The sequence below is a fragment of the Austrofundulus limnaeus genome, unplaced genomic scaffold (genome assembly GCF_001266775.1).
Source record: "Austrofundulus limnaeus strain Quisiro unplaced genomic scaffold, Austrofundulus_limnaeus-1.0 Scaffold4, whole genome shotgun sequence".
NCBI classification, from domain to species: Eukaryota; Metazoa; Chordata; class Actinopteri; order Cyprinodontiformes; family Rivulidae; genus Austrofundulus; species Austrofundulus limnaeus.
Window position 1 is genome coordinate 722,180 of NW_013952406.1, and position 18,219 is coordinate 740,398.

The following is an 18,219-nucleotide window of genomic DNA, read 5'->3' on the forward strand; positions in this document are numbered from 1 at the left end:
GAGTGTGGGTGTGTAGAGGGTAGAACCTGAGGCGGGACCTTGTGCACAAACTCTGAGGTGAAGCTGTGATCTATAAAGGAAAGGTGCAGAAACATGCGTACGCACGGTTTTATAAATCTGAAATTTTTTTGGCGTACATCATTTTCTCCTTTTGGCCGTACGTTTACTTTTAGTGTGGTTTCCACGCAACCCTCTGTGAATCTGACCCCTGGACCGGATATTGTGAAAACAACATACAACATCAGTACACAGCGCCTGTATCCATGCTGGCACAATTTATTCTTCAGGTGTCTTCCTCTGCTTTATAAAATAATTTCAGTCAAATGCACTCTGTTTACGAAGTTTATTTAAGTTTACGAAACTCACGTAGTGTACAAAGTAAATAAATAAATAAAAACCTTGGCAAACCCAAGTTTCATCGTGGTGCCCTGAGGCGTCGCCAACTGAAAAAAGGTGTCAGAAAACCAAAGGTGGTCCTCTGGCTAGACGCCTGTTCACGGGGCTCTTATGTTACAGAGGTTAGAGACTGTTCACCTGGAAAATACCTGAAACCAGAGTTCACTCCTCCCTCCACAGAGGAGTAAAAAAGAGGGAGACTGAAGGGGCTGAGAAGATCTCTGCTGTCAAGATGAAAAAAGAGAGGAGACATTGCTTTTGGGCCAGCCGAAGAGGGAATTTTTTATTGAGTTCAGCAACACGTTTCAACTGACAGGAAAGACATCCAAAACTGAACTGACGTATTTAGAAACCAGACCTTTTTATACCCAAGTTYTTCGTCATAATACAAAGCCAGGAAAGGGTGGGCTTTTCCCAGAATGGGCTGGAAATTTAAGACCACCCAATCCACACTTATTAAATGTATTTGTGGACTGCTGATGATGTCAACTTTTCCAGAATGTTCTACCAGATGTTTARGTGACCCTTATTCCGACCTTTTGWCCCTACAAGTACTGCTAGAARCCTCAACAAGACACGAAGAAAACAAACAAGCAGACAAAGGAAAATTATCAACCTCATTTTAATTTATTGAGCAATTAATTGATTTTTTGCTTATCACAACTGGCCTAACCGGATAAAAATGTATTTTGAAGCWTCTCCTTGTGGTTCAGCATGGTCACCATGGTAACTACATGTCTGCGTCTGTCACTCCCAGACAGCAAACCAAAAACATGCTGACAATTAAGTGTCAACAATTTTAAAGTTGGATCTTTAAAAAGAAGACCTTTACAGGCATTGTAATGTTTCTACAGTGTTTAATGCAGATAATAATACAATAAATTTTATTTAATTTTATTTTTTATGGAGTGATAGTACAGACTTCAATGGTTTTTGTTTTTATTGGCACCRTTACTGACCCTGTTTGTTGTTTCTCCACCTGATCTCTGAGATCTGATAAATAAATAATCCTTTTAGGCAAATAACTTAAAACTGATAGGCCTCCAAAACAACCAGCAAACTCTGAACCTGTTTCTGTCACTTCAGTCCAGAGGAATAACTTGAGCTCATCTTTAATTCAGGGGAGTATTTGCACTGCTGAGCTGAGGGAATCTTCTTCTGGCACCCCGCAATAAAAACAGATTCCCAGAAGGGTCAACATTTTCCTGAAGGAGCAGCTGGACACCAGCTTGAGCTTCCGCTTCAATCCCATCCTCTCTTCAAAATTCGTCTTTTCCTCCCTCTCCCTGGGAAGCACCCACTCCTCGAGTGTGAAGAGATTAAATGTTTATCATCACAGAAGCTGCATGAAGATTAGAAACCTGAAAATGTTTCTGCTGAAGTGAAGAAACAATTAAACTCTCATATAAAGGAGATAAACACATTTTTATAAAACTTCAACCTATGCTACTTTTTAGATTGAAGCTACTGTCAGCCTGAGGACAAATTCACTTGAGTTTATTTATTCTGAGGAGAAAAACTTTGACCTGCTGCACCTGCTTCWATCACCAGGCTACATTATTTTAATTTAAGATCAAGGAGTGCAGACTTTCTGGAATTATTTTGTTTGACGGTGTTCACAGCGTAGYAAAATGATTTCCACCTTCAGCTACATCGCTGCTGGCGTTCCTGCTGTGAACTGTGATTCAAAAAGTTTGCTGTTCAGCAACTTCCCGCTGCTTGATAAGCTGTTGCATGAAGAGGYATGGAAAGTTATTTTTCTGCTAAAATGTTGAACCAGTGTGTCAAATTCACAACACTACAAAGATGAAGAGACAGCGCTGGTTTTATTAATATTTAGTATTTTTTTTAATGGTTAGTAAAGTTTGTGTAAGTCTAAATTACTTTAGGAGAGTTAACATAATGTTTGAGGGCAGAAATTCCCCATGATAAATTAAATCCTGACTTTGGAGCAATGGACCAGATCTTTACTTGCTCTCCAGCCTGTTTTGTGGACTTTTTGATTGTTTTTTCTGACACATTCTGAATGGGACACGGCGGCCATTTTTCATGGCTATCTGGTCATTTTTTCAACCAAAGAGCTGTGTCCCATTCCTGGTGCAAGATGAACCTGAAACCTAATAGCTTACTCAGATGTATTTTAACATTAATACATGCAAACATAATAAAAGTAAAATTACATAATACATAAGCAAATAATAATAAAATAATAAGCAAAAAGTGGCTACTTTGAAGAACCTAGAAAATAAGACATATTTGCAGTTATTTCACACTTTTTTGTTAAGTATATAATTTCACATGTGTTAATTCTTAGTTTTGATGCCTTCAATGTGAATCTACAATTTTCATGGTCATGAAAATAAAGAAAACTCTTTGAATGAGAAGATGTGTTCAAACCTTTGGTCTGTGCTGTATACATTTACTATGGAAAAGGATTTTTTCTTTGGGATCAAAAAAGTATTTTYAATTTCATTGAATCATGATTAATTTCAGCCGATATGGATTTTTTTAATCAAAATTGTTTCTAAACAAAAAATATTAAGATTTTGAAACTTTTATATGTTCAAGATAACAAGTGAGGGAAGGGCAATATCAAGTTCATAAGAAAAATCAAACGTTTAATTGACCATAACATGCTCAAATAAAAGAAGTAAAGGCAGATTTGGAATCCTCATCAAATTACCTTTCCATTGATACGGTCCCAGTACTTCCAGAGGTAATTAAGGTTGAATATAGGCGGACATGTCCATTTTTGCTGAAAACTAAAATATTTGGGGCTCCTATCTCTGGAGCCACTGGTCTTATTGACCTCAAGTTTAATTTACTGTGCTTTGGTATCACAACAAACAAATATGCTAAGTTTAATAAAAATCTGAGATGGTAAGGTTGAAATTTCCTCTTACTATGAGTGATTTGACATGGAGTTACCCGTCTGTCCTGGGGGTACCATTGGTTTGCTAAGAGGAACTTGGAACGCTGGATTCAGGAGGAGCAGTGTTCCTTTCATCTTGGCTTTGGGACAGTGGGTCAGACCTATGCTGTCCTACTCCCCAAACTGTTTTGATTGAAGTTAGACACATACAGTAGGTAGAATAATAATTAACATCACTGATCACTGGTTGACGTTGTAAATCAAAGAAAAACGTTACACTGCTGGGGTTATCTTTGCAAACTTTGCTATCATTTAACCTGAAAGTAAAATGTAGAAACTACTTGGTTATGGTTAGGAAAACATCATTACTTTGGTTAAGCACCCTCACATAAATTACAGAGCTTTGTCTGACTTCTCTGGTAATGCATCTTGCTCTGCTTGTCATCTAAATATAGACTGTAGCTACAAGTAAAGAAAATCTATTGCTTCATTTTAGATTGACACAAACTCCTCTGGCTAAATTGCATTTTTGAATATTCTCATAGGCTACGTTCACACTGCAGGCAAATCCGACCCAAATCCGATTTTTTTGACCCATCTGACTCATATCCGACTTTTTATGACAGTCTGAACGTGACAAATCCGATTTTTTCAAATCCGACCCAGGCCGTTTCAGTATGTGGTTTTAAATCGGATACATATCTGATGTTTTCAAAGTGACTGCAGTGTGAACGCTCATGTCACATTCATCTGACTTTTTCATCAGGAGGAGGGGGTGAAGGATCGATAAGACACTAACCTCAAGTCTCGCTGTTTAAATCTGTAGCTCCATGTGTTTACAGCTCCAAAACACAAGTCCAGTTGDTTCATCTTTTTACTTTTCATTTTCCACGTAGATAGTTTGATAATAACATGTCCAGCCTGGGTCGCGGAGAGTATCTATCCTAAAGTTCGATACTTGGCCGATACTTTTTTCCAGCTCGTAGTTTCTTTAAAAAAAAAAAAAGCTTCACTGGAGCATCCCGGTCAGAGGCAGGTTCAGTTATAAACACTGACTAAACAAGATGTCAGATAATTATTTAATCTACTCTGATTAAACAACAACTTCAGATACGATGTGCAAAATGTAGCATCCATGCTAGCTCTGTAAACAAACAAGCCGGCTGATGAGACGTCACGTCGTTTACTGCGCATGCGTGTCACATCAGTGCTGTGTAGCGTTCACACAGGGGTCTGATGCAGGTCACATTTAAAATGTAATGTGAACGTTCACACAAAAAGATCGGATTTTTTCAAAAAATCAGAACTGAGCATTAAGACCTGCAGTGTGAACGTAGCCATGGTCTCATAAAACCTGCATCAAGTAAACTTTACCAACAATAACTAGTCAATGTGTGAATAAATAGCATCAGTTTTTGGGTAAAGCTTCCATTTGAATGAAATTAACTGAGCTGACATTTGCTCACACATTTCAATTTGATAATAGCCTGCAGCTACTTCCGTCTGAAACTCTACTGTAAACTCTGGCTACATCCTGTTACTTTAAAGAGCTAAAACCCACATAGTTAATTTAAAGTAAAGAACATGAATAATTCCTGGTGGATTATCACGCTCTGGTCTGTTTTCTCTCTTGCTTCACCTCAGCACCCTCATCTGGCCTGGCTTAGCGTGAGGCTGAAAGTGTTGCTGTTTCAGCATCAGATCCTCTGACTAACCTAGTTTTCCTCCTCTTTTATTATGCAGCAGAAAGTCTTCACAAGTGTCTGCTCAGGAGTACACAATCAATGTTTTACAAGTCGCAGAGAGGAAAAGTTAGCTCGAGTCAGACAACTTTCCAGCACCTTGAACTTTTATTTATTTATTTTTATCTTTTGAGATATTGATGCTGTTTTATTTATTCCTCAAGACTTTGGTCAACATGTAACGGTGTTGTTTTACACATCATTAAAATGACAGTTTTTCTCCTCTAAATCTGTGAAACGCTGTTTCTCAGCGCTCAGAGTCCTGAAGGTTATACACAGCACATCTGACTAATGGTCCGGCTCTCTCTACATGCCCATGCTAATCACTTCTCTGATTGATTGTGCTGCTCCGTAGCACTAATGGCATCATTAGCTGGAACTGTTGTGGCAGACTTTGCTCTGAGCTCTCTATTCCCTCGCCGAGATTTTCTTTATCCTTTTCTTTATTATTTGGAGCAGAGATGGGGACAGGTTCATTTCCATTGTAATCACCTTTGAGTCGCAGTAAAGAGACGAAACGAAACATAAGCCAAAGAAAGGGAGCGGAGGGTGTTCATTAGCTCCTACCATGTTCGCCTRGCCCATTTCTGTGGGTCAAGCCGGAGCGCCTGTTACCATGGGAACCACACGACAAACCCCGTGATAAAAGACATGACAACGCCACGACAGTAAACACAAGCCTTGATGTGTCATCAAAGAGGGAACAAACCCTTGGAGGTTGACTGTAAAGCTCAAAAACGGAATTTAAAGTCTTCATCTGTTGAAACCGCTACACCCATGTACATATCTTGAGTTCTTTAAATAAAGTGGTTCAAAATGGCCTTTTTAAAAAAATAAAAAAAAAACGATTCTATCCAGCAGGGTCGAACACTACCTCTGAAGTGGAGATCAGAGTGAGGTCTCACGTGAAGAATCAGTGCTTTGAGCTAACGGGATCAACAGGCTGAACTTTGCTGACATTTGCTGAGTCAGAGTCTGACACACAAGTTGCTGTGAGGATAGAGAGTGCTCTCTGCAGCTTGTTAGTCCCTCCAAAGAAAACACAGGTCAAAAGATATTTGGTTTGGAGTTTAAATTGATTTAATTTCAGCTGAATTAAATAATGTCAAGAAAAYCATGATTTAAAGTTACAAACAAGATAATGTAAGTAAAAACAATTTTAAATCTTAATTGTTCCAATCAGCTTTAACAATTGAACTTCGATAAACTTGGTAAGCAGTGGGTGGGTGACTGCAAATACTTCATAAAGCCAGAGGAAGACACAGTAAGAGAATAAATAAGAATAAATCACACTGGTTTGGATAGAGAAGGTGGGAATTAATGTTACAACTTCTGGTCCAGTTCAGTTTACTTTTCATGTATGTAAATTTGTAAGCATCTTAAACGGCGTGTGTGTGCGTGCGCGTGCACTCTTGTTTTTGCTACTTGGTGGGGACGATTTTTCAGAAAAATGCAGCCTTCAGAGGCTGATTTCGGGTGGGGGGGTTGGGTTTAGGATGAAGGTGTGAATTGAGTTTAGGTTAGTTTTAGGGTTAGGTTAACCTGTGAAGTTAATTTTAGGGTAAATGGTCAGGTTTAGGATATAAAATTTCCAAAAAATGAATGGAAGTCAATGTAAAGTCCCCACAAGGACAGAGAGACATGGTAGGTGTGTGTGTGTGTGTGTGTGTGTCTTTATATCAGTTTCAAATTGTTTCCAAACAATATTATCGTTTATCGTGAGAATTTATCATCCAGCAAAATTTGTTATCATGACAGTTCTGTAATGTAAGTGATGATAAAAGAAATCTGACCCTAAAGCTGATGCAATCAGGAAATGATGTGCAATTTTTTTTACTAAGGTGATGTAGCAATCAGCAGGGGTGTAAATCAGCAGCTTTATAATGATTTGTTTGGATGATGATACAATATTTCTTCATTTGAAAACCTGTCATGAAAATCGGTCATGATACGATTATAGTTCACAAGTCTGTGATCGATATGATGCGTTATTATATACCCATCAACACAATCATTCAGTAAATGATTGTTAGATTGGCATATGATGAAGATATGGATTGATGTTTTTGTTTTGCRTTGGTATAATTGAATCAATCATTGAATCGATGTATTAATGTGAATCTATGTATCGTTAAACTCTGTTGTTAGAGCTGCCGCTTTACAACAAAAAGACACACTTCAATGATCTCTTTCAACAGACCAAAAACATGCATGTTAGAACATAAATATCCTTCTCCTTTTCACCAAACCCGTGTAGCATGAGGAGTACTGGATTAAGATTAGCAGCCGAGCGTTCGGATGTCCAGTGTGAGCTGCGGAGYCCAGGGATGTGTGAGCAGAGTGCAGCTGGAACACTGCCGAACTGTCAGACAGTGTTTAGGTGGTGTCAGCTGGGAACGCCTATTAGAGTAACCAGAGRTGATGGTATCATCTCAGAGATGGGAATTCAGCTGCGTAAACAACACAGCACTTTGTAACTTGGAACATAARGTCTTTTTTATGCCAAGGATTTCCTGGGTGGCTAAAGTTGTCTTTAAAATTTGTTATTGTGGATTTCTAAACTAACGAAGAATCACTTTGAATCCAAAAGGCACCAAAGTAACCAGTCCTGTTGATGTTTTGGTTATTTCTAATGAAAACAAATGGATTTTTGACTGCCTTCAGCAAAAAGAACAATAATGTTTTTTCCTGTTAGTGTGCATTTGTGTTTGTTAGCAAAATATCTTGTAAACCACMGAACAAATTTGAATGAAACCTGGAGAGGATGCACACATGTCCAATCTATGTTTAGTCGTTACAATTCAAGATGGCCAACATATGAAATAATCCAAAATTTTTTCAAATTTTCATGTATCTGTGATCATTGTTGCACAAACACACAAGTATTTCACAGTCATTTAATTCATACACCAGCACCGGATGCCCCCAAACTGGACCATGATGCTTTGCGCTGGAGGTATCCCAAAGTAGTCCATTCTCAGTTTACACGCAGACATTCCCCTTTGACATCACTTCCTGTTACTTCACATGCAAATATCTCAACAACTGTTCATCTCAGCGGTATGAAATTTATTTAGCAATATGTTATCAYTGTTATCCTTTCAAAAATGCRTTCATGTTTATCACAAAAATTTGATGTCATGGGCACTTTACGGACTGATGCTGTAGTACAGTATTTGTTTTGGTTGTGTATTCCTCATGGCTTGGTTCTGTTTGAGAGAAACGATTAAAATGAAAACGATCCATTTTTATTTTCCAAGTTGCATCTTCAAGTTTCCCCTTCAGAAATTCTTAACGTTTCGTTGTTAAGTTAACGTCCACAAAGAAGCTGTGTGAGCTGCAGTACCGGCTGGATAAATCTTTCTTCACCTGCTATCGGGATAAATCTCAAATTAAATGCATATGCATGACATATGCATGCAGTGGTTTCTTGTTAACTCAGTGGAGAAGCCTACTTTCTGTGTGTGACAGCTAAATTACAGCTTCTCTCTACACTGCAAACTGTTRGCTTTTACCTGCAGAGGCTTTTTACTTCTTCATGTAATTTCTTTTTGATGCACATCACCTCCTGTCTTGACAGAACTGACATTTTGTGCTGTCGACAAGTAAACTGAGCTCCACAGGTTGCTTCTGTGTGTGACCTTCTTCTATTAAAATACTGTCTTTTAGCGTCCGTGTAAAAGACTTATCTCATGAACAATTAATCAGATTTATAAATGTAGGATTTTTCTGTTCATTTAAAAGGTTTTAAATAATGCGTCTGGTAAAGTTTAGATGTTTTTARTGGACCATGATCATCACAACGTGATTTTAGTTTGGCATGAAATGTGACAAATGAGATGGATCTACGACAAAGCAGCGTTGACCCCACAAGGTCGAGCTGGAGACGAATGTAGATTGTAAAACCAACAAAAACTGCACGCTGCGCTTATTGTTCGTTTATTTTAAAAAGTCCTCCACGAGTGGCCAGTAATGCTCGRAGCAGATAAGTGTCTGGTAGAGATTTAATGTTCAGCGTGTTCAACATGACACTTATGGATTACCAGAACAGCTGCAACCATAAACCAAGGACGCCATCATCTACAGGAGGAAAATGCGGCGGGACAGTTTCGCTTGCATCAGCAGCACCAAAGAGATTCTTTATGTTAATGCAAAGCCCAGCAGCGGGTTTAAGGTTAAATATTGAGGAGAAAATGAAACAATGCTGATGAGCACTGCGGCATTCTCCGCCTGTATGTACTGTTCGGAGTGCTGATGAATCCGCCCATGGGTAATTTGTTAATGTTAGCAGCGTTCTGGTCACAAAGGCTGACTGAGCTCAACATGTTATTATCTGCAGCAGCGACTCGGAGATGATGGACAAGCCCCAACAGAGCCTCCACTGTCAGACTACAGAGGCTTCTCATCGTGGCTTTATGAACCCGTGAGCAGCTCTCATTATTCATTTGACTTTAGTCCTTATTACAGATGACTTGTACTGTATTAATACTGTGAGGCGGACACCTCTCTGGTCTTCAGCCACTTCAYTGATTTTAGCATCAAAACATTCAGCTCTGCCTGGAAACAGCTGCTGTGACTTTTGGCTTTTGTAACCACACATTTTAAAATATTTACAGTATATTTTAATATTGAACATTTTTGTTTCTATGAAAGGGAATTTTKCATTGTTGTAATTTTAGCTTTAAAGTCATTGTTTAGCTAATTTGAGCTTCAGCTACTGTTGAGTGGTTTTAGATATTGTGATGATTTTTTGTTTTTTATGGCTTTGCTAATTATAGCTAGTATCTGCAGTTTTGTTGATTTTAGCTTTAACTGTTGTTTTACTGGTTTTATCATTTAGCATCTGTTCCGCTATATTTACYTTTTAGCTATGATTTTGCTAAGTTTAGTTTATAACTGTTTTACTGGTGTTAAGTTGTAGCTACTTTTGAGCAGTGTTGTATAAAGTACCACAAAGTGATACTTGAGTAAAAGTACAAGTATCTTACCAAAAAATTACTTTGGTATAAGTTAGTCTCCTTTAGGAATATTATTTGAGTAAAAGGCTTAAAGTATCTGATATTTTTTGTACTAAAATATTAAAAGTAAAAGTATTGATTTAAAATGAGCAGGTAGTTTTTCTGTAATGATATTTATTAGCAGGTGACCTCCATCCAAAAAAAGTAGAAATTACTATATCGTATTAAAATAATTAATTTGTTAAATTTAGTATGTACTAGTTGTTTCAATTTTTACAAACATCATGGCTGCATTTCTCCAAAATAAAAATCTAACCACAGGCTGCGGCCAAATGTAATAATATAAATTCATGAAATACAAATACTTCTTAAGTACAGTCCTTTTATTTTAATGATTATGTCCTGCTGCAGTGTGACATGATTTGTTTGTGTACAAACTAATATGCTATCAGAGTTTTATATATTTATACTTCTCATTCAGCCACAGTTAAATTCACTTTATAGGAGGCACAGTTTATATGGATAATATTTATGTTTTTTACAATAACAAGCTGGAATGAAAACAAGCAAAAATGAAATGCAAGTAATGACTTTCTACTAATTGCCTTTTTAAAATGAAAGAAGTAGAAGTAAAAAGTAGACTGAAAAATAATTACTCAAGTAAAGTACAGATAACCAAAAATTCTACTTAAGTACAGTAACAAAGTGTTTGTGCTTAGTTACTTTACAACTCTGCTTTTGAGCAAATTTTTACTTTTAGTTAAAGCTTTGCTAATTTTAGCTTGTATCTACCATTTAGTTAATTTTAGTTTTTAACTGCTGTTTTACTTGTTTTAGGTTGTAGCTACTTTAAAGCTTTGCTGATTTAAACTAGTTTCTACCATTTTGCTAATCTTAGCTTTTAACTATATTTTTGCTAATTTTAGTGTTTAGCTACAGTTTGGCTGTTTTTATTTCATTTAGTAACTTATTTGCTGTTTTTACATTTTGGTTATAATTTAGCAAAATTTAACTTAACTACTATTTTGCTAATTTTAGCTATTCATTATGGTTTTGCAAATTTAAGCTTGTTGCTTCTGTAATGATTTTACAATTTTAGCCACTTCTAATCTTTCAGCTACTTCGAAATTTAAAATTTAGCTATTATTTTGTTGGTTGTATCATTTACCGTATATTCTGCAGTATTTACATTTTAGCTACCATTTMGTTAATTTTAGCTTTTAACTATTGTTTTGCTGGTTTTTGTAATTCAGTATCAGTTTAGCTACTGTTTTGCTGATTTTAGCTATTCGCTGTGTTTTGAGAGTTTTTGCTTTCAGCTACTGTTTAGCCATTTTGAAGTTTTAGTTCCATTCTGCTTGTTTTAATTTTGACAATTTTTAGCCTCTTTAACATATTTCAGCGATACCATTCAGCCTTTGGCATTTCAGCTGTATTTTTGCAGAAAAATTTTTTTCTAGTTCATCATACGATCCTGGGGAATGGTAGAATTTTAAATGTTTTGTCTGAAGTTTTCTGCAGGTGTTTGATAAAACTGCATTCAGTTCACAAAATATAAATAAAAAACAGAATTAAAGGTTGATTCTTTTCTCTTTTTAAATRAGATGGATACGTGAACGTTCACCAACAAGAAGAGCACCACACTGTAAGCCTCGTTAATCATCTCCAGCTGCTGACCCAAGCCGAACTTAGCTGGGCCATCGTAGTTCAATCGAGCCTTTTTACCYAAGTTTCCCTGAAACCGTCCACACAACAACATGAATTTGTGAACGTTTTATTGTGGCGTTTACTTCCTGTTTGAAGCGGTTCACTGCAGWGCGTCCTTTGATCTTGGAGAGCGCCGCAGATGAAAACATACATGAATATAAATGCCACGGCTTAGTTAGAGGCTGCTGTGTAATTGTATCCGACGCTTGGCTCGGCTATATCCCTAATTAATCTGTGATTTCCCACATGCTTTAGGATTGCAAATTGAATATGRTAAGGCTTTGAGGTGTTCTTTACACTGGCTGCAGAGTTGGACCCAGAAACCCTCTTTATGGCTCTAAGCTAATTATTCAGCCTCTGGTTCTGGAAGGCTGCCTCTGGATCTAGCTGAAGGCTTTGAGTGTGTATTTGTGTTTGTGTATTCCACTGTTGTACATTTATTGTTAGAAGAATTCAGAGTGTGCATGTGCGTGCATTTGACTTCCCAATTCTTCCTTCCTGTTTGGTAATTTGGTCTGAAATGAATTATACATTAAAGTTTTTTTATTTATTTATTTTTGTTCTCAGTTCTGGTTCTTGCCTTTCTTCTTTTGTGAGCTAGTAATATGTACGAGCTTGGTGTTAGCTCGGATTTATACAATTAATGTCCTTTGAAATTGCCTGAAAGTATTAGTATAGTAGAGTATTAGAGGTTTTTATTCCACTTGTAACACATTTCAGTGTTGATGTTGCTGAACACTGAACCAGACTTTTATGTCAAAACATTCTTGCACATGCAGCCAGTCTTGCATAACATTTGACGTTTAACTATTTTTTTCATTTTGCAAACATACCGCCTAATTTAACATAACTGTAAAACTGTAAATGCGAAATTAATTTAGAGCTGTCACAAACTGCAGGCTTTGACAAAATGTTGACTTTCTCTTTATTTCCCCTCATCTCTATCTAAAGTAGCAAAAGAGCCAGAGGGTGTTTAATTAAGAAATCACAAAATTAATTTCATCATATTTCTTTTTTATATATCAGGGACAAAACGGTCTCCTCTGTGAAAGATACATGACTGAATGTTAATGAGTTTGAGACTTGTTGATTTTCCTTTTAAAATAAATGACTGCAATCAATCACAAAGTTAAAGATATAAAACTGTATCTAAAGTTCAGTTTATCAGTTAGAAAATATCCACCAATAATTCTTCTAAATTGAGCAAAATTGCTCTTTATGACTTTTGTAGATTTGCCCACCAGTAAATCTTTTTAAAAAATGTTACAAATGACACATTTTAAGTCAATAAATAATAATCTGGAAGGTTTTTCTCGCATCAATACATAAGAATTACATACCATTCTCATCTGAGCTTCATGAAATAAATTGGCCAAACGTGTGGTGACGCTTCTTTAAATAGTTCAGTTGTAGTCTCCGAGTAACTTCGTCTTTTTTTTAGTTGATTGTCCACATTCCTGACCAGATGGTGGCAGTAATGRACCAATAAAGGTCACCAAAAGAGAGAGAAGAAAAAAGCCGGTGGTGTTTTAGAGAAGTGATGTTTGCTGTCACCGATTTCCTTTACGATTCTGATACCGAGCAAAACTCAGGCTGATATSTGATGCTGATCCGACACTGATACTTTGTGCAAATACACCTTTTACACCAACCTAATGTGTCCTGATAAATCGTGAAGTTGAAGTGGATGACATCAGAGTAATTTATTTTGACACTCAGTATATTGATGTAGTGTCCTCATTTATAATACAGCAGAGCAGATACAAAAAAAAAACAGATGCACAATCATACAAAATATGTGAAAATGTTATTTTAAATAATAAAAAGTAAGTTAAATAATAAAACCATGAAAAACTACAGTTTGATTATCAAGAACTACTAAAAAAATTAAACTTGAGTCTTAAATTTCAATACATGAACATAACATGAGAATAATGAATATGTAACATCCGAGTGACTTAGCCCAGGCGGAAGAAAAAGTAGTTCCCTCCAAGCACTTATGATTTAGACATGATTTCAATAGTTAATTTACTTTTCACTGTGTTCCTGTTTATGATACATTACCTGAAATGACTGAAGTATCATCGATGTTTGATTTTAGTATAGATTCTAGAACATAAAGTTCTTGTATTGGTGGTATTAATAATTCAGTATTGATCCGCATGTTGCTGTTTCAAAGTGAACAATGGTGACAAAACTAAAACTATAAATACGTCACAGAGCAGAAGAGCATCCTGAAAATATACAGATCTGAGCAGGAACTTCCAGACGATCTGACCAGTCAGACCTGAACCACTTTGTAAAATTAGATTTTCTAACACGATTTCAAAAAAATATATAAATATAATACTGCATCTATTAGTTTATCCGACAAAACAATCTCCAGTTTTTCATCAGGCTTCTTTCATTTGTGTTTTATTTTTCTGTACATTTACCTCTGCCTGTCAGAACTAAATTATTCAAGTAGCTCGATCTAAAGCATCCCTGTCAGCTGCTGCTCTGATTATTGCTATTTTTATTCATTCCTCAGCTCCTGATTACCGCTGCGGTTGTGTCTGCACTGATTTTTATTCTGCCACTGATGTTATTGTATTCCTTTCCAACTTTTTGAACTCTCACAATTAGATTTTTTTTTCTTGAGAACAGTTCCAACACTTTATCAAAGGTTCTAAAAATATAAATTTGAGTTTTGTTTAACAACCACAGCCAAACTGGAGCTGAAAAAAAAAAAGCAGAATGAGAGTGACGTCGGGGTCAGTTTAGTCAGAAAATAAAATGCAAAAGACCGCTTCTTAAACTTTAACAGTATTTTTGTAACTTTATCCTTAATTGTTTGCATGCAAACGAATTTTCACCAATTAAAAACAAATCCACGGCAGTCTGTGACCGTAATATGCTGCATGCAGACAGCCATTTCTGGTGGTTCTGGGGGCTGCTCGGCAGCAGCAGACAAACGGAGGGGGGTGAAGGACGGCGCGAGTTAGCACACAGAGAGAGACAGGCGCTCTCATCAGTGACGGGCTCACCGGCTGTGTGGACGGAGCTGTGGCGCAGGAGGAGCGGTAGAGTTGCGACCGGGGGGGAAAGCTGCCTGAAAACAGGAGGAAAATGCGCGAGAGAGGGAGGCGGGACAAACAGAGCGATCACAGAGGAGAGAGAAGTCATTCAGAGCAGGGAGAAAGCTGCGAGACAAGGACACAGAGCGAGGAAAACGCACAGAGAAGCCTCTTCTGACTGCGAGAGAAGCATGAGAGTGCGCACAGAAAGTGGCAAAGAAGAAGAAGGGGGAGTCCAACAGACGGCTGAGACTACAGGACTGAACTGACACAAGACGAGAAGAGGAGGAGCGCCAGGGCAAGTTGATAGATTTGATTTGGAGGGAGTATTTTTAGAACGAGGAGCAGAGGCATGAGAGGAATACCAAGATGAGAGATGCTGTCTTTGAGTCGGAGAGCAAAACTAGGGAGGAAGAGGAGGAAGAGTGAATGACGGGGGACGGATAAAAGGTGGCGAGAAACACGGAGATCGGATTTTTCACAGAACAGATCAGCCTCGGTGTGGTGTCCTGCAGGAAAGCACTGTGCATGTTCATGAATGTGCACGAGACGTGCTGCTCCAGGTGAAAGTGTGCTGTCTGTTTCTAACTTTGACTGTGGACGAAATGATCCTGCTGTCCCCAGAGGAGCTTAAATCTGAGAAGCAGGAGAGTCCACAGTGGGACAGAAAATAAATGAGGATTGGAGACATTTGTGCATCCAAGTTTGGACGTGGATCAAAACATCTCTGCGACTCTAAAAATCTGGAACGAGGCAAGCTCTCATTGACCAGCCCCTCCACTCATCTCTGTTTTTATTTTTCTTCTCTTCTGTCTGTTTTCGTCCTCAGCTTTGCATTTGCCCTCTCTTTTCCCTTCTCTCCTCTCTTTGCCTTTTCTTGTTTTCATTTGCTCTCTGTCTCATCATCTCTTGTTCACCGTCTCACTAACTGCCGTGGACTCCGGACTCATTCATGTAGAAGACCCCTCGCTTAGAGCATATTCGCCTCTGATTTTTCTCTTTTTCCCTGCTGAGTTGGACGATACGAGAGCTTTTCAGACTTGGAGAACATTGAAAGGAGACCAACAAGCATCAGCTGCTGAGTTCATCATCGGAAGAGGACTTCAGAACACGCATGTGAGGGTCCTTTCACAGAGTGTGTGGTACCAATGTGGTTGTGACTGAATGGGCTAGTAGTGGCCAAATGCATATCCATGTGTAGATTACAGTAGTGGATTTATCCTGGAGCTACATGTGGGCCCCAGCCCCTGAGGCCTGGCTGGGAAATGAAGCCTCTCCTGCGGTTGTAGGAGCGCTGTGGGCAGCCATGGCCCTGGAGGGGCACTGTCTCCGGAGGGGATCCCCGGCCATGATTAGAAAGGGTCGCAAGCGACGTCACACGAAGCCGACTCTGGCTCAGGTCACAACCACTCTGCTGTCAAGGACACGTCTCCACGGCCTGCGGCATGTCTGTGTCCCCGGTGGCTCAGTTGGCCGCAGGGCCTTCTGGTTGCTGGCCCTCTGCACCTCGCTGGGGTTGCTTTTATCCTGGTCCTCCAACCGTCTTCTTCACTGGCTCTCCTTCCCCACATACACCCGAGTCCACACCGAATGGGCCAAAGAACTGGCTTTCCCCGCCGTCACCATCTGCAACAACAATCCTATTCGGCTCTACAAGCTCACAAAGAGCGACCTGTACTTCGCCGGCCACTGGCTCGGCCTTCTGCTGGCCAACCGGACAGTCAGGCCCATGGTCCTGGACCTGCTGCAGGAGGACCGCCTGGCCTGGTTCAGAAAACTCTCAGACTTCAGGCTATTTCTGCCACCCAGGAACTTTGAAGGAACCAACCTGGAGTTTATGGACCGACTGAGCCACCAGCTGGATGAAATGCTTCTCTCCTGCAAATACAAAGGAGAGCCCTGTGGAGCTCACAACTTCTCCTCTGTAAGTCCAGTTTTTCTTCTGTTTATGTTAACAGCTAAATGTGAAGCAGCCTGAATATCAATTTAAAGTTATCTAGTTAATCACTTACCCAAACATGGAAAGGACTGCAGTGTTCCACAGGTAAAAAACACTTAAATGAGTAGCTATGATCACCAACTAACATCCATGGTAAGGGTGCACCGATTAGAGTTTGTTGGCCAATCTCCAATCACCGATCTTTAAAAAAGTCTGAACTGCCAATTCTGATTTGGCCAATTCTGATTTTTTAAATAACTGACACTGTCAGATGGTATAAGGTCACAATAAATCTTCACAATACAACTTCATGTTCCAATGTTATTTTATTGAAATACATTGAACATTACCCTTGAAACAATACAAACTTATTTTAACTGGACATTAGGTAGAGCAGAGCAGAATAGACAGTGGCTGATTTTCAGACCTATTTGATCTTTTCCACTGATATTATCTGAGAATTGGCCCATCTCCCAAAATTAGGTAAATCAGCGCAGATAAATCGGCGCAATTCTAATCCATGGTATCGGTTATTTAGGAAGATAAAATTTACTACCTTGGCGTCAAATTATTTTTATGTATGGCGACTGTTTGGTATGCTGGTTTTTGAGTCTGTAGATGTTCCCAGTAATCTTTCCTTGACATATTTTTCTGTGTCTGAATGTAATGCATTCACAACCCCCCCTTAAAAAATAATAATATTGTTGTGAATATTGGTATTCAAGGTGTTTTTAATTGAGGTGAAGGAGTCAAAGCGTGTTTCTTTCTGACAATTTGTCATTTTAACACATTAAAACACATCTCAGTCCTGGCTGTGTGAAAAAAGTTGAGTTTAATTATTTGGTACAAACTGTAATATTCTTGCTGTGAGACAAATGCAATGAAATGTATCTCTTGTAATGATAATCTACAGTACCAATGTTATTATAAAAATGATTATTTCATGTAAAAGCTTATCTTTTAGTGTACCTCATGGTGAAATATTGAACCTGATTTTAATATGGGTTACTTAATCCAGTTTCTACCTAATTTTTAACATTTATATACAGTCCCAAGTTATTTTTATGCTCCAGAGAAGATGAAATATTCTTTTCAGAAACGGATCCAGTGCATAAAGATTTCAAAGGAGGGATAATAATCAGACATGGGAATAGTTTCTAACACACACCGAGTAAAATGAAAATGTGGAGCCCATTTTATCTGGTTTATATAAGTCATTTAAACCTGGTTTTTATTTATTCATGGTTTGTTCTTTTCATGCACTTTTGTTATGAGAAACAAATATCATTTTTGAAAAGGCAGGCAGAAAAAGTATAGCATTGTTGTGTGTGCAGCTTTGTTGAGGCGGATTCTCGTGTGTTTTTCTGTCTCAATGAACATACAGAAACTTTCAAATATGAGTTTGTGACTGGCGTTTCAAAGTGTCATTGAACCAGACAAAATTACCCCTTTCTTCCCTCTAAAAGCAATAATTTACAGTACAATCATATTCAGAGTTTATGGTCAGAGTTTATTGATGTGAGGCCTTGATTTGGTGCAGTCGGGGGGG

General features: G+C 38.2%; 1 protein-coding gene across 4 annotated transcripts in view; it reads left to right on the forward strand.

The window, feature by feature from the left end:
• Window positions 1-18,219, forward strand: part of asic2 (acid-sensing (proton-gated) ion channel 2) — a 369,375-nt gene that overhangs the window by 206,680 nt on the left and 144,476 nt on the right. For 2 of the 4 annotated variants that reach the window (XR_001311388.1, XM_014022283.1), the window contains exon 1: window positions 14,674-16,655. The exons of the other annotated variants lie outside the window; for them this stretch is intronic. Coding sequence is in view for 1 of the 2 variants with exons in the window: in XM_014022283.1 (XP_013877737.1) it covers window positions 15,963-16,655 (693 nt within the window). In the remaining variant the exon portion in view is untranslated. Of the gene's footprint in view, window positions 1-14,673; window positions 16,656-18,219 lie in introns of those variants that run through there. 4 annotated transcript variants of the gene reach the window in all.